The sequence below is a fragment of the Morus notabilis genome, unplaced genomic scaffold, assembly GCF_000414095.1.
Source record: "Morus notabilis unplaced genomic scaffold, ASM41409v2 Scaffold214, whole genome shotgun sequence".
In the NCBI taxonomy this organism is placed as follows: domain Eukaryota; kingdom Viridiplantae; phylum Streptophyta; class Magnoliopsida; order Rosales; family Moraceae; genus Morus; species Morus notabilis.
The window spans coordinates 210,370-237,740 of record NW_010363935.1 but is presented as its reverse complement, the minus strand read 5'-3'; the positions used below and the strand labels follow the sequence as shown (position 1 = coordinate 237,740).

The following is a 27,371-nucleotide window of genomic DNA, read 5'->3' as shown; positions in this document are numbered from 1 at the left end:
GATGTTCTAAACCTTGGATCTTTCTGTTGATGATCACTATAATCTATCATGGATAGATCCACTCTCCTATCTTCCCATAAACGAGGGTAAGGTGCAGTCCTTTGTTGAAATTTTTTTTGATATCGGTGATGAATCCGTCGAGGATCTAAACGTGTTTGAAAACTTGGACCTTTACTAGTACTTGGACAAGTGAATTTCTCATACCCCTCAAAATGTTCAGCTGCTCTAAACATTGAATCTTTTTGTTGACGGTCACTATAGACTCTAGAACCCTGAATTTTAGTTTTCCGAAGTCTATCAACGTAATCCCTCCCTTTCTTGGATTCATTGGTTTTTCTCATTTTAGATCTTCCTTCAGAAGGGAATTCTTTCTGGCACTTCTTACCTAATCATCATTAGACAAGGGAGAAATAGAATCAATACTTGTCATCAGATAATGGTGAAATAGAAGTAATACACTTAAAACAGCGAGGGGAAACAGTAATTAAAAGCTTTATGAGTGTGATAGAGAATCAACAACTCTGCAATGAAGGGGGAAAAAAGAATTAAAAAAACAGAGAGAGAGAGAGAAGCAATCTCTCTCTTACACATGCACACACATTAGAGAAATTGCACCATTCCATCATACCCCTATTAGAAGTCAAGTTCTGTGTTTTCCTCATTGCTCTCTCAGACCTAGCTGCATCACCTCGCCTGTGCTTTTCAGCGAGCACTTTCAGCCTCTCAGCTTCGTCATGCCAACACTATAAATCAGGAAAAACCAAAATTTTAATGGCACAAAATCATTAACCTCCAAGTGACGACTGACGAGCAACATGTCCCTTAACCAGCTCACCTGTCTGAAAGTTCTCATTCTATAGAGATTACGGCCCTTTACAAGCAAAGGAAAGAGTGGAGGCAACTTCTTAACTCCCCTACTCCAAAAAACTTCAACCTAAAACATGACAAGCACTAATCAAATAGAAGAACCCAAAATTTTCAATTAACAGTGTGTCCTCTAATCATATTTGATTAATAGTCCCGCAAATGTCAAGTCTCTAGAAATGAAGAAACCCACTGCCAACCAAGGCTCAGAATCACGTAATCTCAACCCCAAATGCAACCCTGATGAAGCCTTACAGTAAAGGTATGTTGTTGTTTGGCTGTGCCATAGCTTTCCTTAACAACTCTTCCAACAACAATTCTCTTCCCTAGAACCCGCCCATGTCTCAATCTGTTATTCAACCAAAGACAACGCAAAATAAGAGAACTTAGGCTCTATCAAAGAACATAATAATCTAAAATAACGAGGACAAAAAATAATGCAAACAAGAATACTTCTCATAAACTTTCTGCCTAAACAGGACAACATCTCCCTTGCAGACATCACCTGCATCGAGTTTTACACTACTTAGAACAATCGGTGTACTGCTCTTCTTAGACAAAAGGGGAATAAAGGTGACAGGGCAAGTGCAAATGAAAAAGTGTAGAACCATTTACCAGTACAATTGATGGAAAATGATGGTCTAGGATACAAGGTTTCACCATTTCCATCTTTTAACCTAACACATAAAGTAGATCACTCAATATATATCCCCTCAAAAAACAAAAAAAAACAAAACAAAACAAGAGGATTCGAGGTCTGAAAAAGTACCCTACAGGTGGAAAACTGTTTTTACAAAACAAAACTAAACAAGAGGATTCGAGATATGAACAAGTACCGTACAGGTAGAAAACTGTTTTTACCGTTAGAGTTTCATCCATACCATAATTTGATATGATTCTGATGTAATCTAATAGTTAAAAACTATATCCTATCAGTGAGATATTTTTTCATTATATCAAGGGAAAAAAACCACAAAAAATTCAGCAATTTGTAATCTTCTTAATCAAACTTTATTTCCACAGTGTAATATAGATAATGTACCTCCAGTGCTCCTTAATTCTCTGCAAACAAACAGACTTATTCCCGGATAATCTAAGGCCATAAGTCCTTAAATACGCTTTGCAGTCTTTAAGCTTCAAAGAATCTAATTCCCTATTTTCTGCAGAAGACAATACACAACATAAGCCGGAAAAGCGACAACTAGATTGTGACAGACGCAATTTACCTTTTGTTAGGACCAAACGCCATTGCTGAATTAAGCCAAGAAATTAGTGAAATTCAAAAAAAAAAAAAAAAGCCTAAACAATGATTTCCTTATGCACGGAGAAACGCATAAAAGATTCAAATTTGAGAAAATGCGAACTGGAAAATTAGCAATTCGGTAATAAGTTAACTAATCAACCATGCACCTATTTAGAATTAAGAATTGAAAAAATAAAATAAAAACCTGTCAAAAGGCGAATAATTTTGTTGCAAAGCGACTCATCGTCATCGTCCTCTTGTTGATCTTTGTTCGGATAGTCAGATTCCTCTTCTTCTTCGCCAATATCGTCATCGCTGCCGTCGGATTTGATGACTTCTAGATCATCCTGATATTCATCATCATCGCTAGAGAGTAGTACTGCGGCGACGTTGTCGTCTTCTTCTTCGGAAGACGAGGAGAGAAAAACGACAGCGCGCTTACCCTTACTCTCCGCCATTTGAAGTCGCCCAAGGGTTGCAGAGAAGAGGGAAAGGCTTTTCTTTTCCACCCTGACGATTGGACTACGTCATATTTATCGGCCATCCAATCGTGTTGTTTTCTTTGTTTGGGTTATTTTGCCGTTCCGTTCACACTTATTTTGGTTTTAATTTTGAATTTAAATTTTATAAGAAAATTATTGATGAGAATTTTTTATTTAAATTTTTTTATAAAAAAATACTATCTTATAATTAAAATTATAATTTTAAAAAATAAACAGATCATTATATTTTGAGTGTATTAAAAAGTTGACATAATATTTAAGATAGTTCCTTCAAATTTTAATTGCATACTAATTTTGTGACCTTTATAGGTCAAAGTTAATTTTAACTAAAGAAAATGAAACAAATACTTTTTAAATTATGTAAGTCTTGATTGTTACTTTTTACTCTTGAATAATACTATTTAATTAAATACTATATTAAGAGAAATTCTAGCAACATTTTTTTTTGTCACTATCTCCACTCACTCTTTGACACGTGGATTTCATTAACATGATATATTATTATTTAAACAAAAAATGAGATAGTGGAGTTCATGTGTCAAGCAGTGAGTATAGAGAGTGACAGAAAGAGTGTCTTTAGCATTTCTTAAAGGGATATTAATCAAGAGTAATGAGTAAAAATATAGACCAATGTATTTCTTAAGATAAGTTTAGTAAACTTCTCTTTTATTATAAGGGAATCTTTACGGTGGAGCAAGCTATTTTGTTCCATCGATGGCACAAGTATTTTCAACCATTAGATTAGTCTTTTTTAACGGTTAGATTTATATATATTCATATTAAAAATTTACAGCGTGTCACATAAAACTGTTTCTGTTGCAGATTGGCCATTAAAAAATTAATCCAACAGTAAAAACACGTGTCTCACTGGTAGAGTAAAATAGTTTGCTCCACTAGAGGTGTAAGTTTATGTAGTCCGGTCTGGGCCTTGCGGCCCAATGAGAAATTTTGGCCCAGTCTGGCCCTAAAAGAGAGAGGGTCAGCCCAATCCGGATCTAAGCACAAAAAGTTTAGGGTTGGTCCGACCTGACCCAAAATTTTATAAGATAGTTTTAGAAAAAAACTTAAAAAATATGATGTTTGGGCCAGGCCAAAACCGGCCCTAAATAAGAGAGGGTTGACCTAACCCGGCCCTAAATCTTAAAAATTTAAGGCTGGGCTTGGGCCAATAATAGCAAACCTTAGGCCGGCCCAAACTTACAACTCTATGCTCCATTGTAAAGACTTTTATTATAGTTATAATATTATTATTAAACTATTCAATTCACAAATTTAGCCTTTGCAACTTGTAGATGATCTTATAATAAAATTGGCATTATTAATCTTAAACTTTGAGCATAGTGACATTTTAATTGTTGAACTTTTAATTTTCATATATTGATCCTTGTAATTTCATTTTTTAATAATTCTGGATCCTGATAATAAAATTGATGATTTTTGAAATTTAACGTAGATAAATATCGTTAATGCATAATAACAGGACATTTTACATAAATAAATACAGTACATACAAAATGCTACATTTTTTAATAGGTTTTAGTAGTACCAAAGGGAATAAAAAATTTACATATAACGTTAACGCATAATAACAGAACATCTTACATAAATAAGTACAATACATACAAAATGCTACATTTTTTAATAGGTTTTAGTAGTACCCAAGGGAATAAAAAATTTACATAGTAACTCTTTCTGTAAAATTTTAAGTTATCACACGGTGGATGCATAATTATCTTTGTTAAATTTTAGACTCAATTTTACTATTAAGAATCAAAACTATCAAAAGAATTGAAAATTCAATGACTAATATACTAAAATTAAAAGTTCATGGATTAAAATATCACTATGCTCAAAGTTTTGGATTCAACAATACCAATTATCCGAATAACACATGAATCACACGTAATGTTTAAAAAAACAATGAAAAAATCATAAAAATTGTATTTTCAAGCTAAGCTGCAAAGAGTAAATTGTTAATAAGCATTTCATCATAAGTTTATCTGTAAACTAAAAAGGGTAAATTTATCAATTTTGAAGTCAAAATTAGATGTTGGTCTAGGAAAGGTAGAAATTTAACATGGACTCAAAATTGAGAGGTACAGTTTTGAGGACCTTCAAAATACAAGGTAACTTCTTTAATAAACTCAAAATATGGAGTATAAAATGGTAAATATCCCTACTTTATCTAAAACAGAGAGAGAAGACAATAAGGTATATGAGTGAGGTTCTTTTTGTCTTTTCGTTGTGAATGCATAAAAAAAGATCATCTCCATCAGAATTAAAACAAAAAAATTATGACATTTTTAAGAATAAAAAAAATATTATTCATTAACTTGAGTTCGAGTTTATGAGCTCGAGTTAAAGGAAAAATTTTAACTCAAGTTTAACCTTAATTCAAAATTAAATTTTATAAAAAAATATGAACTTAAATATAATTGTAACTTAAAATCAAAATTTTTTTAAATTTTATTACAAAAAAAACAACCCCAAAATTTTTCATATGCTTTTCGAAATGGAGCAGAACAATTTTACTTTCTTCAAGAAAAAAGTAGCTGTCTTTTTTTTTTCTTCTCTTAGTTGTCTTTTCAACAATTTTACTTTTTGTTCATAAGCTTGCTTACGGTTTAAAACTTTTATAAATAATTTTGATTTTGAGAGAACTCATTAATGGTAACTTTTTTTTATTTAAAGTTTTTGTGGGAACAAAATTAGAATCATAAGTTTAAGTCCTAAAACTAAAATCATTTTTTAAGATTGTTTTCATTTTTTTTCCTCCTGAACTTGGGATGAAGATTTGAAATTAGACAAAATCACATATAAAATTAATATTATTACTATATACTAAAGGCGAGGCGGGATTCACTGTTCATTATATTGTAAATGAACAGTGAATTCCCGACTTTGTCCCTACTTCCTGATGTTTAACTTTTTCAATACCCATTGTGTCCTGTTATGTTATTTTACGTCTTTACCCTTGATTTTTTCTCATTGTCCGGCTTAATCCGAGGGGCATTTTTGTCTGACTTTTTATTGTTGATTTTTCTGCCTACTCTCTCTCCCTTGGTCTCTGTGTCTTCTGGAGTATTCTGCCGTTTCCTTCTCTCTCTTTCATTGGTTTTGTTTTGTGCTTCTTCTCTTTCATTTCTTTTGCGCCCCAATTGCTTCTCCCATGATTTGGTGATTGTGGCTGGTTCTTTGATTCTATTTGGCCGCAAGTGAATCTCCATGGTTTATGTGATATTTATTGTGGGTTCTTTGATTTCTTTCTTACGGGATTTTTGCCTGATTTTTGGATTTTTTTGCTTCGTTTTGCTGCAGGTTTTTTGAAAATTTTTCTTGCATGTTTCTTTGTTGGTCTGATTTCCTTATTTAGCTTGGTTGCCCCTTTATTTTTTTTATCGAGTCCATGTTCTGCTCCTTTCTGCTTTTTTCTCTTTTTTTTTCTCTTTTTTTGGCTGGGTTTTGTCTTTGTTGGTTTGATTTGCTCATTTAATTTACTTTCCCCTCTGTTTTTGGTCGACTCAATCTTCTGCTTTTTTATCCTTTTTTTCCTTTTCGTTTTTCTTTTCTTTTTTTGGCTTTTGTTTCGGTCGCTGGTTTCTTTTGTCATTGGCCTGCTTCAAGAGATAAATTTTCAGTTTTTTTTTTTTTTTTTTTGCTTTTATTTTGGTGGTTTTTCCTTTCTTTTTGTTTTCTGTTCACTTTTGTCATTGATCTATTTCAGGAGATAAATTTGTGCAGAAAGAAGGTTCTACGAGCATCTTTTGATGTTCTTTGCTGCTGACTTCACCTGGTATACAGGTAAACATGAATTTTTTTGCTTTGGATTGATTAATTTGTTGCTCTGTGATATTTAGATTGCTGATTTGGCTACCTAGGTTGATGATCTGTACCCATATTGTTGCAGATGCATTAACTACTTAGGTTGATGATCTGTACCCTAAACATCGATTTTTTTTAATTAATTTGTATATTTAGACTGCTGATTTGGCTACCTAAGTTGATGATCTGTACCCATATTGTTGCAGATGCATTAACTACTTAAGTTGATGATCTGTACCCATATTATTACAGAGGCATTAAATGAACTGTTTCTTTTTTTTTCTTTATCGTTTATTAATTTCTGAAATTTGTGAAAAATCTAGAAGAAAAAATTGAGAGGTTTTCCTCTTTGTTTCTCTTTTTTTCCCTTTTTTCTGTTTCTTGAACTCATTATTATTTATTTATTATGTTTTTGCTTAGTATACCCGTACGTTGCTTCTGCCACCTGATTAAGCAATCTTGCTTCCCTAATTCTTGCAGACCGACTTTGTTTTGCTACGTGTCCTCTTATAAATCATGTACTGTTGAAATTTTTTCCCTCATTTACTGTTTATAAATGCTGCTGCTATATCGGCATTTTGTTATCTATCTGTCCCTTGCTCTCCCGCTGACTTTGCTTTGTCTCCTTCATATTTCACCTCACGTTATTTACTGCTCTGCTACATTATCAATCATTTATTGCTATTTCTATTCTTGTTCTTCTCCCTTGCGCTTGACTTTCGATCCTTTGCATTCCATCTTCAATCATTTACTACTCTGCTTTAATCCTACTCATTTACTGCTCTAACTTCCTGCCTTTGTATTTACTCACTTTCTCTGCTGATTTTTGAGTGGTTGCTATTTCATATTAAGGCAGCGTTTATAGTGCTCCAGGTATTACTCATAACCTTTGCCTGTAGCCATTCACTATTTGTTACTCAGTGTGGAGATATTCATTTGTTCTGATGGTATTAATGTATGTAGTTTGTGCCTTATTATTTTTCTTGATGAATACTGCAAATCTATGTCAGTTTTTTTCTTCTATTCTCTTTTCTTTATATCCTAATCATGATTAGGATGGATTTTGACATCTTGAACTTTATATAAACTATCCCAAAACAACTGTGATTGGGTGTATCTCACTTGCGTTTTGATTTTGTCTACCTTTTTCCATCAAAATTTCTATATTATGTCTTTTTCCCTTTTTTAGTGTACTTTAATCCTTTTTATTTTTTGAGTCATATTTTCATTGAACATTTATTTAGACACATATCAATCATTTTTTTCTCCTACATGATTCTTCAAATTTTCCTATTTCATTTTAATTTTTTGATGACTAACTTAGTTTGGTGTATTGGTCCTTTTTTCTTGTTGGTGTCATGATTTTATCTTAGTTTTGATTCTTTATTGTTCTATTTTTACTATTTGAGTTGGGATTTATGTATTTATAAAGTATCTCCCTTTCGTGATTCATACATGTTTATCTTATCTTATCTTATCTTATTTATAAAGTACATGTATGTATGACAGTGATTGTTACAATCTATTTTTACCTCTTTGTTGTCATGTAATTTGTTTAGAAATTATGATCAATATATTTGGCCATTTGAATCTTTATTGTACAATATGATATTGTCTACAATTATTGATTAAAACTGTGTTCATATCATCTTTCTTTCCCCTTTTTACTTGCTCTAACATTTTTGGCTTTTTGGCTTTTTCGTTTCATCTTGGCGTATGTGCTGCTCATTCTTTTAAGCTGGCTCTGTTTGATTTCTGTTTCGTTCGCTCATATTCACTGTTTAAGACAATATTCTTAGCGTTACAGGTACTTTCACTAACTCTTGCCCATATCTTCTTCATATATGTTATTAATATTATATATATTATGTATTGCTTTGTGTTGTTTACTATAGAATTCAAAAAAAATTCTTTCTGTTTTTATGATTATCCTTTTGCTATGTCTTATTTCTATTTTCTATTTATTTATTTCATTATCACATATGCATATATCTGTACCCATTTTTGCTTAACATATTTAACCTTTACTTGGTTTTGTATATGGCAATGATACTTACAATTAAATTTCATCTCGACTTCTCTTTAATCGATCCAAAAATTGTTGACAAGAAACCCCTTACTCAGATTTAGCAAAATTATTTAAATATTTTTTCCTTTTTCCCTTTTCTTCCTCTTCTTCTATAGTATGTGGCCATGATAATGATCAGTTTTGGCCTGCTCAATTTCGTCTAATGTGTTCAAAAATTACTATGAACAAATCTATCTTATTTGAATTTCAATTTTTTCTTTTCTTTTGACTAAAATAGTTTAAATGGTTCTCTTTTTCTTTTTCTTTTTCTTTTGTTCTCCTTTTTTTTCCCCTCCCGAAAATTTAAGAGTGCAGTATTTCAAATGTCCATTTTCACTTGATTTAAATTTTATCTATTTCTATTTATTAAATTCGTTCATATTATTTCTCTTATCATTTTACAAATTTGATTTCCAATACAACAACAGTATCACCTCCCCTGTTTTGGTGTTCATTATTTCTTCCAATATACAACTCTTTATTATTGGACTTTTGCTATTTTTGTTTTAACTATTTAAGCCAAAGTCTATTTTCATACCTGATATATTCTGTTGTCTATTGATTTTACTAATTGTTATTAATTTTGATATATTGTTATTTAGTGCATACAGATTACTCACGTGGGCATATTTAGTCCCTGCTGACGTTTGAGTACTTACTGTTTCATTTTTAAAACAAGGTTTGTAGCGTTCCAGGTATTATATATAGCCTTTGCCTATAACAGTTTAGTATCCATTCTTGATTTTTAATGTAATGATTTTTTCTCATGATATTAACGTATTTGTTTTATCTTTTGCTATTCTTCTTAATAAAAACTATTAATTTGTGTCTACTATTTTTTTATCCTTTTTTCTTTTAAATCCTGATATTCTATAAGCATATACTGCTAAAGTTTTTTACCTTTGCCTCATTCACTTATTAATCATATATAAACTTTTGTGGCAATGATGATTAACAAGAAACTTTATATATTAAGTTTTATATAAAGTGTCCTAAAATTATTGTAAATGAACCTATCCTATTTGGATTGATCTGGCCTACTATTTTTCATAAAATTTTTATGCTCTCTCTTCTTTTTCCTTGCATATTCTGATCCTTTTTATTTTTATTTCGATAAAAAAATGTGTTGCCTTATTATATAGATACTACGGTGCTTTACTGGATTTGTTTTTCCTCCTTTTCTTATTTCTTTTTCTGTGAACAACCTGTTGGAGCTCAGTGCACTTTTGTTTATCATTTTCTGTGCTATTGTGTTGTTACCATTGGTGTTTTTCCCTTTTATGAAAAACCAACAATTGGTAGCCACAATAGTCATACTTTATCATTTTTTGTGCTACTGTGTTATCATTGGTGTTTTTCATTTTATGAAAAACTAATAGGCAACTACAATAGTAACAATTATAAATCAGCTATATTCATCTCATTTTGCTGAAGTTGTTAAATATCTGAGCCACAATTACTAAATCCAACTATTATTATAAAATTTACTTAATCATTTTCTTCTCAATATATTAAGTTTTTTTTTTTCCTTTTTTTCAATACAAAATTTATCTAATCAGATTCTATTGTGAAGAATTGGTAACCTGTTTGCTTATTTGTGAAGGAAACAGCTACAAGACAAGAAGCTTTATCTTTGTTTCTTTCTTTCTATATAATTTCATTTATGTATATTTTTCATCTTATTAATATAATTTATATAAATAATCAATTTTTATATGTGGGCTCCATCACATAATCAAATCGTTTCTCTATTTCCGGTTGAATTATGCACACCATTATAGTTTTAGCCGGTCTCTCGATCTACATACAAGCATGTAATTACATATTCATATAATATGTGTATGTATACATCCTTAGTTCTACATACCTTAATATGTCGTATTCAATTACACTTCTTTATATATACGTACGGAAGAATTTTAATAAAATTTTTTTTTGATTAAATAATATTAGAAAATTAGTTGCTAGATTATTTAGTACTAACTTTAATATAATAGTTAACTGCTTCTTCAAATAGATTATAAAATCAGCTATAGTTACATTACTTAGGCAAATAATTTTATATCTTCTTTATAATTGCTAAAGCAATCTTACATTGTAACCTACAATGCGAATTTATATTTAATAATATAATAAAAAAACGTTAAACTAAATTTATATAAAAATTTTAGATATTAAATTAACTCTTTATAAACAAATAAAATTCCGATAGTTTTTAGCTTAGGGTAGAAATTTAAATTATAAACTTATATTACTTACTGTAAACTAATATTTTCCTTCCTTTATTAACAGCCAAAATAATATCATATTGTATTGAACAAATGGATAAAACAAAGATTGGAAAGAAACGATTACGATCAAATCAGCATATGCATCGTATTATTTCAGAAGTGGATTGGAATATCGTATTATTTCAGAAGTGGATTGGAATTCTAACAACGTGATTAATGAATATCGAAACCAAATCAATCAACATAGTGGATCCGTATCAATGACGACTCAGAAGTGGATTGGGATTCTAACAACGTGATTCATGAATATCGAAACCAAATCAATCAAAATAGTGGATCCGTATCAACGATGACTTCTTGATCCAAGATTTAATGCAATGTTGATTTCTTCGCAATCTCCAAATAATATCATGTCACTCCCGTCAACATCTGACATCTGTAAAGAACAACGTAATTTCTTTATTTCCTTATCTATAGTAATTATTATATTTTAGCAATTAAAATTCCTCTTTATAATAATAAAATTAACTCCTTATATGTTGGTTCCATAATCACTATTGATTTTCTTTTATAGGTACTATTAATATGTATATTGATCTTGGAGACTGTTCTTGCACCTGGCAATATTGTGGTGCTCTATTATGGTTTAATGAACGAATAAAAAATAGTAGTCCTCCTATATTTAATCTTTGCTGTAGAAATGGCAAAATAAAATTGCCTTCACTTAGACAAACACCTATTGTATTAGATGAATTACTTAATTATCATGAAGGTCCAATAAGTAGACATTTTTGAAGAAATATACGAACATATAATTCTATGTTTGCATTTACATCCTTCGGAGCAAACATAGAAACAAATACAAGAAATTCTGATGGTCCATATATTTTCAAAATAAGTGGATAAGTACAACTTATTAGATCTCTATTACCAGTTAATAATAATCGTTCAAGATTTGTATAGCTTTATATATATGATACAGAAAATGAAATTGAAAATCGATTATCATCATTCTCATTCGATGATCAATCACAAAATTTCAACAGATCAATAATTGAAAATCTTATTAAAATGCTAGATAATAAAAACGTATTAGTCAAAATGTTTCGAATGATAAGAGATAGATATAAAGAATATGATATACCATCCATGAAATTGAGACTTATAAGCCGAAGAAACACCGATAGTAGCCAATATGAATTGCCAACCTCAAACGATATAGGCGGCCTAATAGTCGGCGATATCGGTCAATATGAACAAGGAAGATATATCATAATTCAAGATAGAACATATACTTTACAAAGAATTACTAAATTACATCCATCTTATATGGCCTTACAATACCCTTTACTATTTCCCTATGGCGAAGACGGTTTTAGAACATATTTGAAAATAATTACACATAACACAAATAATAAATCTACAAGAAAGAATTTCTATGCGAGAATTTTATTGCTATCAACTGCAAGAACGTAAATTTCAGGGTAATACTCTTTTTAGAGCAGGGAGACTATTCCAATAATATATAGTTGATGCATATGCCTATGTAGAAGAAGATCGTCTAGACTATATTAGAAAAAATCAAAAAAATTTGAGATCTGAAATTTATCAAGGAATTCAAGATGCTATAACTAGAGAGGATACAAATGCACAAGCAATAGGAAAAAGAATTATTCTTCCTTCCAGTCAGTCACACTGGAAGTCCAAGATATATGATTCAAAACTATCAAGATGCAATGGCAATTTGTAGATTCTATGGAAATCCTGATTTATTCATAACATTTACATGTAATCCAAAATGGTCTGAAATTACTAGAGCCTTAGCAAAAATACCTGGATAAAAACCTGAAGACAGGCCAAATATCATTACAAGAATTTTTAAAATGAAATTGGACCACTTTTTATCAGTTATCAAGAATGAGAAAATATTAGGCACAATCATAGCAGGTTAGCAAACTTTTTCAAAATTTTCTCAATTTTATGAATACAAATAGAAATTTTTGATCATTTTCTTTTTTTCCTATTTAATCAAAATTTAACCAATTTTCTCTTATTTTTCCCTGTTTATTTTGTAGATTTATATGTTGTTGAATTTTAAAAACGAGGATTGCCACATTCTCACTATTTTGGCTACAGCCTGATCAAAAATTGCGTGAGCCATCAAAAATAGATAAATATATCTCCACAGAAATACCAGATCCGGAAAAGAATTTATTAGAACATAATGTTGTTGCTGAATTTATGATTCATGGACCATGTGGTATAGCCAAAACAAAAGCTCCATGCATGAAAAATTCACAATGCTAAAAAAAGTTTCCAAACAATTAAGAAATGAAACAATTATCCAAGAGAATGGAATTGTGGATTATAAACGAAGAAATACAGTTTTTTTGTGTACAAAAAGAAGGCATAAAATTAGATAATAGATACATAGTTCCCTACAATAAAGATCTATGCATGAAATTCCATGCTCACATCAATGTAGAAATTTGTACACAATCTATGCTCATAAAATATTTACTTAAATATTTAACAAAAGGATCAGATAGAATAAGAGCTGTTATAGAAGACAACATATGTACAGAAAAATCTGGACAAATTATTTATCAAGAGATCGATGAAATAAAAAATTATATCAATTGCAGATATATAACGCCATATGAAGCAATGTGGCGTTTATACAAATATCCTGTACATCATAGAAATCCTGTTGCTCAACGATTATCAATACATTTACCAAAATCACAAAATATAACATTTCATTCAAATCAACATCTCAATAACATAATAAGACAACCTGGTATTCATAAAACAACTCTTACTGAATGGATGGAAACTAATAAGCATGATATCAATGCTAGAGAATTATCTTATATTGAATTTCCAAGTAAATATGTTTGGAATAATAAATACAAATATTGGTCCCCAAGACAAGCAGGACATACAATTGGATGAACCTTTTATATACATCCAAATACTGGAGAATTATACTATTTAAAACTATTATTGAATCATCGAAAAGCAATAACAAATTATGAAGAACTTCGAACAGTTGACTATATAATATATCCAACAAACTAGGCCGCCTGCTATGCACTAGGCTTATTAGGAAATGATAGAAGCTGCATTTTGGTCAACATCAATCCAATTACGACAACTATTTGTCACAATTTTACTATTTTGTAATGTAAATAATCCGATCAAATTATTTGAAAAACATTGGAAACTTATGATAGATGATATCATGCATAAAATTAAAACCTTATTCAATAATCCAAATTTTTAAATACCCGAAATTGAATTATACAATTTTGTACTATATGAACTAGAAAAATCATTAAATATAAATTCATCAACTTTAACACATTTCAATTTACCACTTCCGACTGGATCATTAATAGAAGATTTAAATAATAAACTATTACGAGAAGAACTAAATTATGACACAAATGAATTAAAACATCAAAATATTGTATTAGTACAAAACTTGAATAATGAACAAAGATTTATTTACGAAGAAATTTAAAAATCACTCAATCATAGAAAAGACAATATATGTTTCATCTATGGTCATGGTGGAACCGGAAAAACATATCTATGGAATACAATCATCACAAAAATTAGATCAAATAATGAAATAATTCTCGATGTTGCATCTTCTGGAATAGCATCGCTATTATTACCTAAGGGAAGAACCGCCCATTCCAGATTCCGAATACCATTATCAATAGATAAATTTTCCACCTGTCACATCAAAAAAGGAATGCAATTAGTAAAATTAATTGAAAAAATATCACTTATACGTAATTCCTACTGGAACAAAAGAAACCATAATTGATGCAACAATAAATAATTCTTACCTATGGCCATATTTCAGAGTACTAACATTAACAGAAAATATGCGCTTAAAACGCTATAACATTACTGAAGCAGAAAAAAAAAGAAATCATAAAATTTTCAAACTGGATATTAAACATAGAAAATTGCACTGCTAAAGGAATAAAAGACCCAAAAAATGAAGATGCTACTTGGATAAAAATACCAAAAAAATATATAGTACATTATGAATAAGATCCAATTGAAAAAATTTCATCATTAATCTATGATAACTTTAATTATTACTTTAATGATATCGAATATTTAAAACAACGTGCAATAGTAACGCCCAAAAATAAAACAGCTGACGATATTAATAATCATATGCTATCTTAGTACCAACTGAATTAAAAACTTACTACAGTTATGACACAATTATGTCGTCATCAGAAAACATAGATGAACTTAATCTTTTATATCTTGAAGAATTTTTACACACCTTAAATTTCAACAGTATACCACCACATGAATTAAATCTTAAAGTTGGAACACCAATCATGTTATTAAGAAATCTAAATCAATCCATTGGATTATGCAATGGAACAAGACTTATTATAACACAACTAACAAATAAAATTATAGAAGGACAAATAATAAACTCAAATAATATTAATGAAAAAGTTTATATTCCAAGAATAGAAATGACTATACATGAATCTAAATGGCCATTTATATTCAAAAGACGATAATTTCCTGTAAAAATTTGTTATGCAATGACAATAAACAAAAGCCAAGGACAATCGTTAAATAAAGTAGGATTATACTTGGAAAACGAAATTTTTACCCATGGCTAACTATATGTTGCTTTATCAAGAGCAACAACCCCAAAAGGATTACATATACTAATACACAATTGGATCAATAAATATCCAAATCACATTAAAAATGTAGTCTACAGAGAAATTGTACAAAATATTACACAAGAATATAGATCATAACATAAAAATATGTATAATACCGAATTCTTTACAGTATTAAAACACCTCTTTCACTATAATTCACATACCGATACAATAAAGTAATTTATTCATATACTAAACATTTATTCATTACTTTTGACAATCAGGAAAAATGACTACACCTATTCATGCATTAAAACCAAATAAAGTGTACATCACTATCATAGTAAGAATCTCCATATTATGAACAAACAACGACCTTACTACAAGACATTTAATAAATCTTGACTACATCTTAATTGACAAAGAGGTAACAACTTTTATAAATACTAAATTACATATTATTTGATACAATACTAAACATTGTAATATAACTAACTTTTTAATCTTTCCTATCTACAACATTAGGCAATACAAGAATCGATACGGACATGAGATTCAGATATCATTTCTCAAAAAATAGAACAGGACAAGATATATGATATAGGTAATTTATTTGTTGCCTAAAATAAACCAACATATTAGTACATCAAAATTATTATTAATACATCAACATATTTATAACACTTTTTATTTACTGAATAACAGATGTTGTTAAAGTCACCAAAAGTATCCAAGCAATTGAGAAGAAGATGACAAAGCGATCTAGAAAACGACCAAAAACTAGATAATATCACTATTTCTAAATTCTTTATTTTAACTTTCCTAATAATTATACTAATTTTTTCAAAAAATTTTATTTTGCAACTACAGCTCCAAAGAACCATAAAAAAATGTAATATAATGTACAAACCTTTTACTAGACCTTTAAATATATATATATATATATATGTGTGTGTGTATGTATGTGTGTATAAATCATTTTAGTAGACCTTTAAACAAATATATATAATTTATGTACATATAAATTAATATTGTAATGTAACTCCCGATTTCCTCTATAATATAATAATCTTTCTCGCAACAACGCGCGGGCAAAAAAACTAGTATATACTAAAGGAGGTAAAAAGTTACTGTTCTTTGAACAGTAATTTTCCAATTTTACCTCTTATTCTTTCTGTTGAATAATTTTTCATACCATCTGTGTCCTTTTAGGTGTTTTCACCATTTTATTCTCAGTTTTATTTTGCTTTTGTGTTTTTTTTTCTAAGCATTTTGGTCATTTACTTTGGTCCTTTTTCTTTTACAGTTCCCAAACCTTTGCTATTCCTTTCCCTGGAGCTTTCATTTCTTTTGGGCATTTTTTTTTTGTCCTTTTTCTTCCCTCTCTTCCTTTCGGTGAAGCTTCTGGGGCTTCATTTCATTAATATATCTTGGTGACGAGGAAAAAAAAAAGAAACCTGAACCAACTCTTTCACATATAACTATTATTACCCTCTTCCTGTTTTCTTCCATTGGTTGATGTTCCAGTTTAGTCATATTATGTACAAATTCTTTAATAATTTCGTTGGCAACCAAAATTTTGTTAAGTCATATTTGAGTTAATATTGATATACCTTAGTAGCGAGGAAAAAAAAAAATACCTGAACCAATTCTTTCACATACAATTGTTGTTTTTGGATGAAATTGTTTGTAATTGTGTTGGTATTCTTTATTGGTGATTATAGTGTATTTATTTATAATTCATATGATATATGAAAATGTCTTTTATAAGTGATTTGGCTCTTCTTTATATATTTGTGGTGTTTTATTAAGTCATTTAGCTTGAATTCATTGTCATTTGTATAATAACTTTTTTTTAACCACACAACTTATTACTATCTAACTGATTTATATTTTAGATTTTTTCAACTTTATTTATTGACTTACTATCTAATTATTTTGTCTTTCTAATTTGTATTTTGGGTTTTTCTGAACTGTTTAAATACCTTTTCTATACATTTTTTATTATGTATCATATTTTTTAACACTTTTTAAATATCTTTTCTATATTTTGTTCACAATGTTAATTAAATTATTAAATATCCGTGCAATCGCACGGATATTCTACTAGTAATTACTAAATTAGACACACAAAAAAACCATGTCAAAATGGCTCCTTTCTATTTTTATTTTTTTTATTATTATTATTTTGTTTTTATTGAATTTTGTGAAGTTATTTTCTTTCTTTTGTCTTCTCCCTCTGTTTTAGATAAATTTGTTGCTTAAAATATTCATTAAAACGTTGAGAGTTCCTGATTTTCTTATTTTGTGACGAGTAAATAGTAACAATTTACAGTAAGAAGTTCAAAAACCCTAGAAAAAAGGCATAAATTCAGCTATATATGCAAAATAAGTGGACAAAGGTTCATATAATAAGTGGAGTGGTGATGATACAACATAATTGTGGACAGTATATGAGCATTCCAATATGTCAGAATCATCGAGTGCAATCACTTTAATAACTCAGTTAAGAACTAATTCTCACCTGGAACTAAACACACCAAACTAACTACAGCTTTACAGAAGACAACACAAATGCCTCAGCTTCTTAGCATGGAGCACACTCGTTATAGCTCCAGCACAATTGTACTGGGCAGTACAACTAAGAAAGTATATAGAATCCGTTTCGCCATGACTAACTGTTTAAAAGAGATCCGGAAAGTTGCCATAACAAACTCTTCTTGCCAGTATGTTATACGTCGAATCAAAAAGGTCCGACCAGCAACTACTTTCTTGAATCCCCACGGAAGCTGTCAATGAGCTTTTGCAAGGGTCCGGATAGATACCCCGTGTAACAATTTGACAAAGCCAAGGAAGCTCAGCTTTCCATCAGTGTGCCTGATCCAATCGTGAAGAACAGCATGAACAGGGACAGATGGGCCGACACCGAGTTCCTGCAACAATATTTATAAAATGCATTTCAGTCGTTTCTCCTTGAATTGGTTACTAGGTTCTTCCTCAGTGTTCCTTTGAATACTAATTGGTATTGAAAACTAAAAAGGCAAACCAAAGATGAAAGTTCGAGTAATGAAGCATAATACTATAATAGAAACAAGAAGAGACTAAAAGGCCTGCAGGCTTCCATAGCACGCACATACCGAAGCAAGTTCCTCAATGACAATAGCCCTGTTTCCTTCCTTTTCAAATAATTCATATGCACAACGAGCATGTTGCTCCCATCGATCAAGAGCCTCAAGCTGATGGACGCTCAATGTCGCCGCACAGAACTCCTCAAAATCCATCCTTCTGTATTGCAATGCATTGAACTGCCATAGAAGATGGCTAATAAATGTACAGACAAGATTAAATGCATTTGAAATAGCACAAATTGGCACACCAATGTGCACACAGTCAAAGCATACTCACCGATGCTAGAATGTCAAGGACATGTGACTCCTTCATTGCATCAGTTGCATTTTTCATCAGGACCTGCAACGTTCAAGTTTAGAAGCCTGACTAACCTGAAATCCTGCAAGAAATAAGAAAGACATTCTGGAAGAAACCAACCGCTTTAATATTTTCTAGGCTTATTGTGCCATTTTTGCTTGGTTCCAATAGTGCAAACTGCTCCTTCATATAATGGAGCTCATCTACAGTCAATGTTTTAGACAGGGCCTGTCACATTACATAATAAAACAAGAATTGTTAAAAGACGGGAAAAAAAAGCATCAATTATTGTAATTAGCTTAGAAAATATTAAAGTGGTTAGTTTATATGTACCCTTAAAGCAGCTTTCCGAAGAGATGATGAACGCATGTAAGCCTTCAGGAGTTTGAATATTAGTATATCCAAAGGAACTTTAACATCATTATTATTTTTCAGCCACGGGTGACCTGCGATAGAAATTTGTGAGTACAGCTAACTAGAGGAAATGACTAAACCAAGCCAACCGCTGTTTTCCAGAAGACAAGGAACGCACATAGGGCTTGAGCAGCACTCATTCTTTTTCGTGGGTCCTTAATCAATAGGCGCTTGACAAAGTCTTTCGCCTCAGCAGATAGTGAGGGCCAAGGTGGTTCATCGAAACCTGGATCAGCTTTGAGCACAGTACGAAATATCCCAGATTCAGTTCGGGCCCAAAATGGCCTGCTGCCACACAAGAGAATATATGCAATTACACCTATACTCCAAACATCAGCCTCGGTGCTGTAGGCTCGATGTAAAACTTCAGGAGCTACATAATAAGCACTGCCAACAATGTCGTTAAGCTTTTCATCTGTGAAGCAATTGAATCATGTTACACCACTAAACATCATAGAGAAATTAAACTAGCATGGACTATACTAATAATGTATCAAGTAAGTGTTCACAAACCTGGTTTGACAAAATCTGACAAGCCAAAGTCTATGGCCTTCAATTCGGAATTTTCATCCTTTGACGTAAATAGAAAATTCTGAAGCAGCAATCAACTACACTTAGACAACTATACGTAAATGAAATCATACTAAAGTTGCAAATGGACTAGAAAGAAAAGCACAATTGATATTTGATGCAACATTGCTAGATGGTTTAATAAGAAGAATCAAATGGCCACGTGTTATTTTACTTATTCTGGATAATGCATCCCCAACCCTCAGAATGACTTTCAATCAATCTTGAGTTCAACAATGGAAACAAAGAAATACAAAGTGAGAACGTAACGAACCTCAGGTTTAAGATCCCGATGGACCACACCCTGAAGGTGAAAAAATGTGACAACGTTTAATATCTGTGTCAAAACTTTCCTTGCATCATCCTCCGAATATTTTCCACCCCTGCACAAAATAAACAGAATATACGTTTTTAGGATACTGTTTGCCAAGTCCAACAGTTCTTTTTTCCATTAAAAATCCATGGCATTTTCTTCTACTCTACCAAGAGAAATGAAAATGCAACAGGTCCAAATAACCTCCATCAAAAAGAAGCAAGAAAATTTTTGTAAGGAAAAAAAAAAGTACCTTGAGAGTATCCTATCTAACAGCTCCCCTCCTTCACATAACCTGAAAGACATGAACATTTTCCCATATGATTATTGCATGTTATCAATTGACATCAACAGGCACAAAATTCGAAAGAAAATGCCACAATTCGAGCTTACTCCATTACTATGTAGACATTATCCTGGTCTTCATATGCATCGTAAAATTGTATTAGATTACCATGACCCGTCAAAGCTCTCAATATCTTTACTTCCCTCCTCACGTCCTCAATGGCAATGGCAGTGGTCATCTGACAGCAAAATTCCATAAATAAGCCACCACCAACACACCACAATTCACAAATTGGAGCAATTTAATAAATATCCTTTTAACCCCAGCATCTTCTTCAAAATCCATCGCATACGAATTTTTCAGCGTAGTACATAAAAAAAGGATCATTCTCCGAAAATCTAAATTATACTAACACCAACAAGCATGAACAAATCAAATGTAGATTTCAATTTCATCACAATTATCTTGAAAAGCTCATAATTTTCAATAAAATTAGTGATTAATCAAAACAATCCGATACCGAAAATCTCGTTTTCGAAAAAAAAAATGTCCATTCTAGCTTCGGATCTAGCTCAGAAACATGAAAAGATCAACCAGAAATTTTACAATTTCATAAAAAAATGGCTCGTCCTTAATTCAATTTCAAAGCGAAGAATTTGAGCTGAGAATTTCACACCTTCGCTTTCGGAATCACTTTAACCGCCACCTGTTCCCCCTTGAGCTCGCCCTTCTTGAGCCTCGCAGCGCAAGTGTAGCCAAAATGTCCCCTCCCGACCTCCTCTCCCATCTCATACTTGTTCCCGAAATGCTTAGAGAACCCGAAGCTCTTATCCAGCGTCGCCCCCGGCTCGCCTTCGCTCCCCTCCGGTATCGCCGCCTCGTTCGGCTTCACCGAGCCGTGTCGCCTCGCCAGCACCGCCTTCAGGTGCTTCGCAGGAGACGGCGGCGGGAACGGCCGCCTGAAAAACCGCTTCGGAGTCGAGATCGAGCTCGCATTCGCCGGAGATCTCGCCGGAGACTTCTTCCCGAACAGGTAGTGAGCCGGACTGGGACTGTAGAACGAGAAGAACGGGGATTTCTTCCCGTTCTGCGACTCTGCCGATCGGACGTCGCCATTGGCGGAGGCGGCATTATCCGAGACTGGGATATGACTAGCCGGGACAGGGTCGTTCCCGTTCGCCGGCTGGGGATCAGAAAGGACAGAGTTTTGGGAAGGTTTTGAAACGCAGAGACCCATTAGAGTGAAAAAAACCTCCCCAAACAGAGAGAGTTTGGGGGTTTTAATCGCCTAATCCCAGGTCAGAACATTATTCCGAATTCGGATAATGGATTTTGAAAATTCTAGACTTTTTTCTTTGCTCAATTTAGTTCAAAGGGATTTGAATTTTTATTTGGAAATGAATTTATGGGAAATAATAATAGTAGAGAAAAGTAGAAGAAACTTTTTTTTTTTTTTTTTTTGGGTCCCCGGCAAACGAAAGCGTTTGAGAATGATGGTGGTGGGGGATGAACAGGATCCAAACAGAAAATGATAAAAAGGAAACGACGACGCGTTCACTTTTTTATCTTTTTTATTAAATATTTTATTTATTGTACGATTTGATGTAATAACTTTCGGATTACGTTAAATTACATATTGGTAATAGTGATTATAATTTTAAAAGGAAAAAAGAAAGAAGAGGAAATTTGTATTGGATTGGAGGCAGGCACGAGAAGCTAGTGGGCCCAGGAGTGTCCCAGTACACGTGGCGTTCATGTGGATGAGTTGGTGTGCTTTTTGTTTTTTGTTTTTTTTGCTAATCAAATGAGTTGGTGTACTTACTGTACGTTTACTTATTTGAATGAGAATGTAAAATTAAAGTCAATCTCATATTTATTTATTATTTTTTATTTTAAAATATAAGTAAGATTAATGGATCTCATTTAAATTTAAGATTAAAAAATGAGATTGATACTCTCATATTTTTTTTAAGATTCAGACTCTCATTCTTAATATTAATATTAATTTACTATCATATCATTATTTTACTTATAAATACACAATTAAAAATAAAATTCAGAAAATAATAAATGTAACATATATTTATTATTTTATTTACCTAATATTATAATATTAGCATAATTATTGTTAACTTTAATATAATAAATATGTACTTTATTTTTTAATAAATTAATAATATATTTTATTTTTTAACACTATTTTTTATTTTTATTTATTTTATTTAAATTTTTAAATTTTTTTTTATATTTTAAATAGTTGTACAATTTATATTTATTATTTTAGTACTTAATTATTACACTAAATATTTTAATTATATTTAATTTCAATATAATAAGTACACAATATATTTTTTAAATTAAAAATATCAAATTGATTTAAATGATATATTAATACTTTTGCACTTTTTTATTCTGATTTATAGTGTAAGTAAACGTATGAATGAGATTTAAAATGACTTCAATTTCGAATCTTATCACTAAGTAAACAGCTTGTTCTGACTCCAATTCCTCACTCTAAATCCTACCCATTTCGAATCATACCCACTTCAATTCATGCTCATTACGCATAGAAAAACATGCCATTAATCTAATTGATTTAGTTTTGGCTCGAGTTTTGTGCCTTAATTAAAGCCATCTGGGCGGGTACACATAATAGAATGGTAATACTCACGATAATTTTTTTTTTTTTTTTTACACCTGTTAGTCTGTTGTTTTTACAAACAGCATGGGTAGTGCTCGGTACAATTTCCTAATAGAAAGTCAATCTTCTATGAAACTCGTGTGAAACTTAAAAATGAAATTCACTTTATATTAATGATGACTTAATATTAATAGTGACTTAACACTGGTGATACTTGTGAGTATTTTTCTATTTTTACACTCTGATTTTTTTATATCTTTTTAAATAAAAAGGCTTTCATTATCAACCAAATAATCACTTTGTGCAAGAGAGCATAAAAATAGGGGTAAACTTGTATATTTGTAACAATGTGTCACCATAATTTCAGTGATTAGTTTCATAAATGCTTGCTGAATCATGTGCCTTAGATCAACGCAACCAGGAGTTTTGAAAATAGCTTATTTCAGTCTATGAACAATATAAACTAGTTAAAACCATTGTCGTTTATAACACTAACAAAATAATGACTTGTTACTACTAGATATAATTTCATTAAAAAAATTAGAAGACAAGTTTACATAAAATTAATAATTCATGATGGGGTGAGAATTATGACAAAATCTGATTCCAAATCACGACGGGATGAGAATAAGAAAAGCACTCGCCTTTCCGTCCCAATATTCATATCTTATATGCTTTATATTGATAAATTATATATAATATTAATTTTTTAAATATAATTAGCCTTTTGTTACTTTATTATTAAGATTTGGTTTGCATATACTTTTAGAATTTAGTTTATTTTGTAAAATCGTTGATTTTGATTTAAATTTATAATGAGTTTCTACCTTATTTTTGTTGCAAATTGCTATAATTTTTAAATGCGTATTTATACGACTCTAATAAGGCTCTGTTCATCTTTAAGCGGCGGGAATAGACGAGGGAACCGCAAAATCATTACCAGGCCCTACTCCACCCCGTTGACTCAATCGTATGTTTGTGTGATTGTGTCTAGGTTTTGAGTTAAGAATTAAATCACCCCCTAAAATGATAGGGACGAAGCTAGCCAATGCACAGGAGGCTGCAGCCCCCGGGCCCAGCTAGCTTCTTTAATACTTCTTTAAAATTTACTATTTTGTCGTATTTTTTTCTTGTTTAACCCCTTAAAATTTTTCATTTCTAAGTTTTATACTGAATTTTTATAAATTTTTATTTATACCCTTAAGTTTGGTAAAAAAGTTTATATTATTTTGCCACTTTAAAAAATTTCTAATTCTATATTTTATGTAGAACATTTTAGAAAATTACACAATAAATTTTTACTTTCTTAATTTTTAATTCTAATATTACACAATAAATTTAATTTAAGATTTTAGTTTAATTCAAGCTCCCCTGAAAAATTTTCTTGACTTCGTCACTATAAGCACAGTTCCTATTATTTCTAAATAAGATCTAAGTTTTAGTATGATGTTTATTACGAAAATAAATTAAAAAAAAAGTCTCTTGTTTATTAAGGCTCTTTTTATTTGGACATAGGTTTTTACATTGCATTAATGTCTTATTCGTTTTGCCGAATTTAATTAAAAATTTGAGTTAAAAAATAAATTCATGTAAAAAAAAAATATTATAGTAAAAAAAATTTATTTATTTATTATTATTTTTTTTCAGGGAACGTTTTTGTGGGCAAAGGGGTCTGAAACGCGTGGAATGTAAAATCATGACCATCTTATTCACACGTCCCTTCCCAAACATTGGACAAATATTATTTTTCTCCTCCTGTTTTTCTAATAAAAAGATTCTATTGTATCAAACTACGAAGCATATGCTTGTGGACAGAGTATGCTTATGTATAACAAAGTTAGGTTTTGTTCACTTTGCAGATTTAAGTTTTTAATTTGAGTTAAGATGTGATATTTTTTTAAAATTTTTTACTGTAGCAGAAAAAGTTAGATGTGACATTTTTTGAGAACTTTTTACTGTATAAATTTAAAACTGAAAACTCAAATCGGTAAAATAAACGATACTTTAATAAGTAATAAATACAAATTATTAGTTAACTAAAATCATTGTCGTACATGCTCAGACTTGTGTGGGATTTGGAAAACAACTGCTGTTTTTTTGTCCCTTTTTTTTTTTCTCGAGTGCTCATGTCATCATCAGTTATCTCTTTGTCCATTATCGTGGGAATTGATCCTTTACCATTTACCGCATAATATTTTCAGGCAGTACTAATTTAAATAAATAATTTAGGAAAAGTTTTTTTGTTTTTTTAAATAAAAAATAGAAAACACGGAGTAAAATTACGTTCGGTGATTCCATTTCTATTCTATTTCAAGAAGCATTTTTTTTTTTTCCTCCTTGTTCTATAATAATATTATGACATGATAGTACATGCATAAGTATTGCAAAATATTGTGAAATTATGAACATGTCAAATATGATCAGAAGTATATCTTAGCTCGACAAATGGCGCCACATCCAAGCCTAACCATGTTAATGGTTAGGGAAAAACTAAATGAATCCTTCGTATTTAAAATTGATATAAACTTAATATGGATGCAGCTATTTATACTTACGATAAGTTATGGAAATAAAATTTTTTATAAGGATTCTATTAGTTTTATTATGGCAACATTGGCCAAAAAGTTCGATGGTGCTTTTTTCTGCTCATAAAAATGAAGCCAAAGCTCTTGTTTTAAGTCTAGTTTTGGCAAGAGATGTGGGATTAAATCTCAACTTGGTAGAGTTAAAGGCATAGATAGATATCTTGTTTATGTCTTAACTTTTAAGGGTTGAGATTTGTCATCCACTTCTTATGATCTTATGATAAATGACGAGCTCATTTAGTTGGAGGACTCTCCTCCACTGATAGAAGTTGTCATCTCACTGTTTTTTTTTTTTTGTTGCATTGTAGTAGGTCTTTGTGCTTTTAGTCTCTTGATATCTATCGATCAGAGTTATCCTCTGATTATATAATGTAATTAAAAGAGTTATTTATGTACTCGAATGATTATCTATTTTTTTGATTTTCTCTAGTTAGAATGCGGTACACGTATTATCCCCTTAAGCATTTCAATCAAACTTAGAACAAAACATAATAACTTACTAATCAAATGATTAAAAGATAATAACTTACTAGAACAAAAATATTGTTACTTCAGGTGTATACAACTTAGGAACTTGCTCTCAACAAAAAGCAAAGGAGCTTAATTAGTGGGGGACCAATAGGAGTGGCCCAAGTCACATGAAATTGTGGGCAACTAATCAATGATTCGCACAGAGGTTCGCGAGAATTACTTCCTCCCTTTCTTTAATGCGTAGAACCGAATCATTTGGCCATGTACATTAAATTTTTAGTCTCTACTTCTTTATTTTTTGAACTTATTTTTAATCTTTACTTCTGTTTACAAACGGAATAGAGAATATTTCTAATTGAATATTTGAATTCTTTCGCGTACCTTTAGACTTGACACCAGAAAAGGACCAATTTTCAATGGTCATTCAAGAAATGTTGATCAAGCAAAATTAGTAACGCCAAAATATATAGATAAATAAATAACAAAGAAATGGGCAAGTTATGACGCACCTTATCCTATTATAGGGAAATTTCTTGGCTTCGACACACACGTATTTGACGTTCCCTGTTTTTTTATTTTTTTTATTAAGAAAAAACGTATTTGATGATATAACATTTTTATTGTTTTTCTTTTTAAAAAAAAAAAATTTGCTATTAGTAAAATTATTCACATGTATAGGTGAGCCGGTGGAAGATTTGAGCCTTTTTGGCTCTTTTTATGCTTTTCTGTTTCGATTTTCCGCGTATGAGAGTTTGGGATTAGGAAGTCCATTTTAGATTATCATTGTTTTGACTTTTATTTTCAGTTTGTTCCCATTTCAGACTAATCTTGGTATACTTCATTTCTGATCATGCTATAAGATTATTTTCTAAATTTCTCAATTTCTGATAACACGTAACGTTACGCGTCTTTAAAAGAAAAAAAAAAAAAATTCTTACCGGTATACCAATTTATTGGTGATGTGTAAGCACGCACATGCCATCTCATTCCAAAACATAACATATATAATAGTCTAACAAATTCAAAACAATGGAATTTTTAAAATCTTCTTGTTGGCCAGAAGGGAAGTGGCAAACATTAGTATTAATTCTTCCCCACTTTCTATTCCTATTACATTTCACAACATAAATAACAATTTTTAGAAAATACTCGTGGAAAAACCCATCCACAAATCGGTCCCCCCATACACCCCTATTTTGCTCCAAAACAAACAACAAATGAACAATGTTTATTATCTTGCTCCGCACTCAAATGCCAGGGTCATAATTCAGCACCC

General features: G+C 30.8%; 2 protein-coding genes across 2 annotated transcripts; both read right to left on the bottom strand.

Annotated features, from left to right (window-relative positions):
• Positions 1 to 337: 337 nt before the first annotated feature.
• Positions 338 to 2,565, bottom strand: LOC21394995 (zinc finger CCCH domain-containing protein 62). Its single transcript, XM_024170285.1, has 8 exons — positions 2,313 to 2,565; positions 1,907 to 2,024; positions 1,480 to 1,541; positions 1,318 to 1,369; positions 1,120 to 1,213; positions 836 to 934; positions 600 to 743; positions 338 to 385 (listed from the first exon to the last, which is right to left on the bottom strand). The coding sequence occupies exons 1-8, from the start codon at positions 2,563 to 2,565 to the stop codon at positions 338 to 340; spliced, it is 870 nt and encodes a 289-aa protein (XP_024026053.1).
• A 15,292-nt stretch (positions 2,566 to 17,857) lies between these two features.
• On the bottom strand, positions 17,858 to 21,792 carry LOC21394993 (CDPK-related kinase 5). The gene is made up of 11 exons (XM_010105395.2): positions 21,075 to 21,792; positions 20,506 to 20,636; positions 20,366 to 20,407; positions 20,074 to 20,182; positions 19,743 to 19,821; positions 19,348 to 19,644; positions 19,149 to 19,261; positions 18,936 to 19,043; positions 18,795 to 18,857; positions 18,527 to 18,694; positions 17,858 to 18,322 (listed from the first exon to the last, which is right to left on the bottom strand). The coding sequence occupies exons 1-11, from the start codon at positions 21,633 to 21,635 to the stop codon at positions 18,182 to 18,184; spliced, it is 1,812 nt and encodes a 603-aa protein (XP_010103697.1). The 5' UTR covers positions 21,636 to 21,792; the 3' UTR covers positions 17,858 to 18,181.
• Positions 21,793 to 27,371: the final 5,579 nt, after the last annotated feature.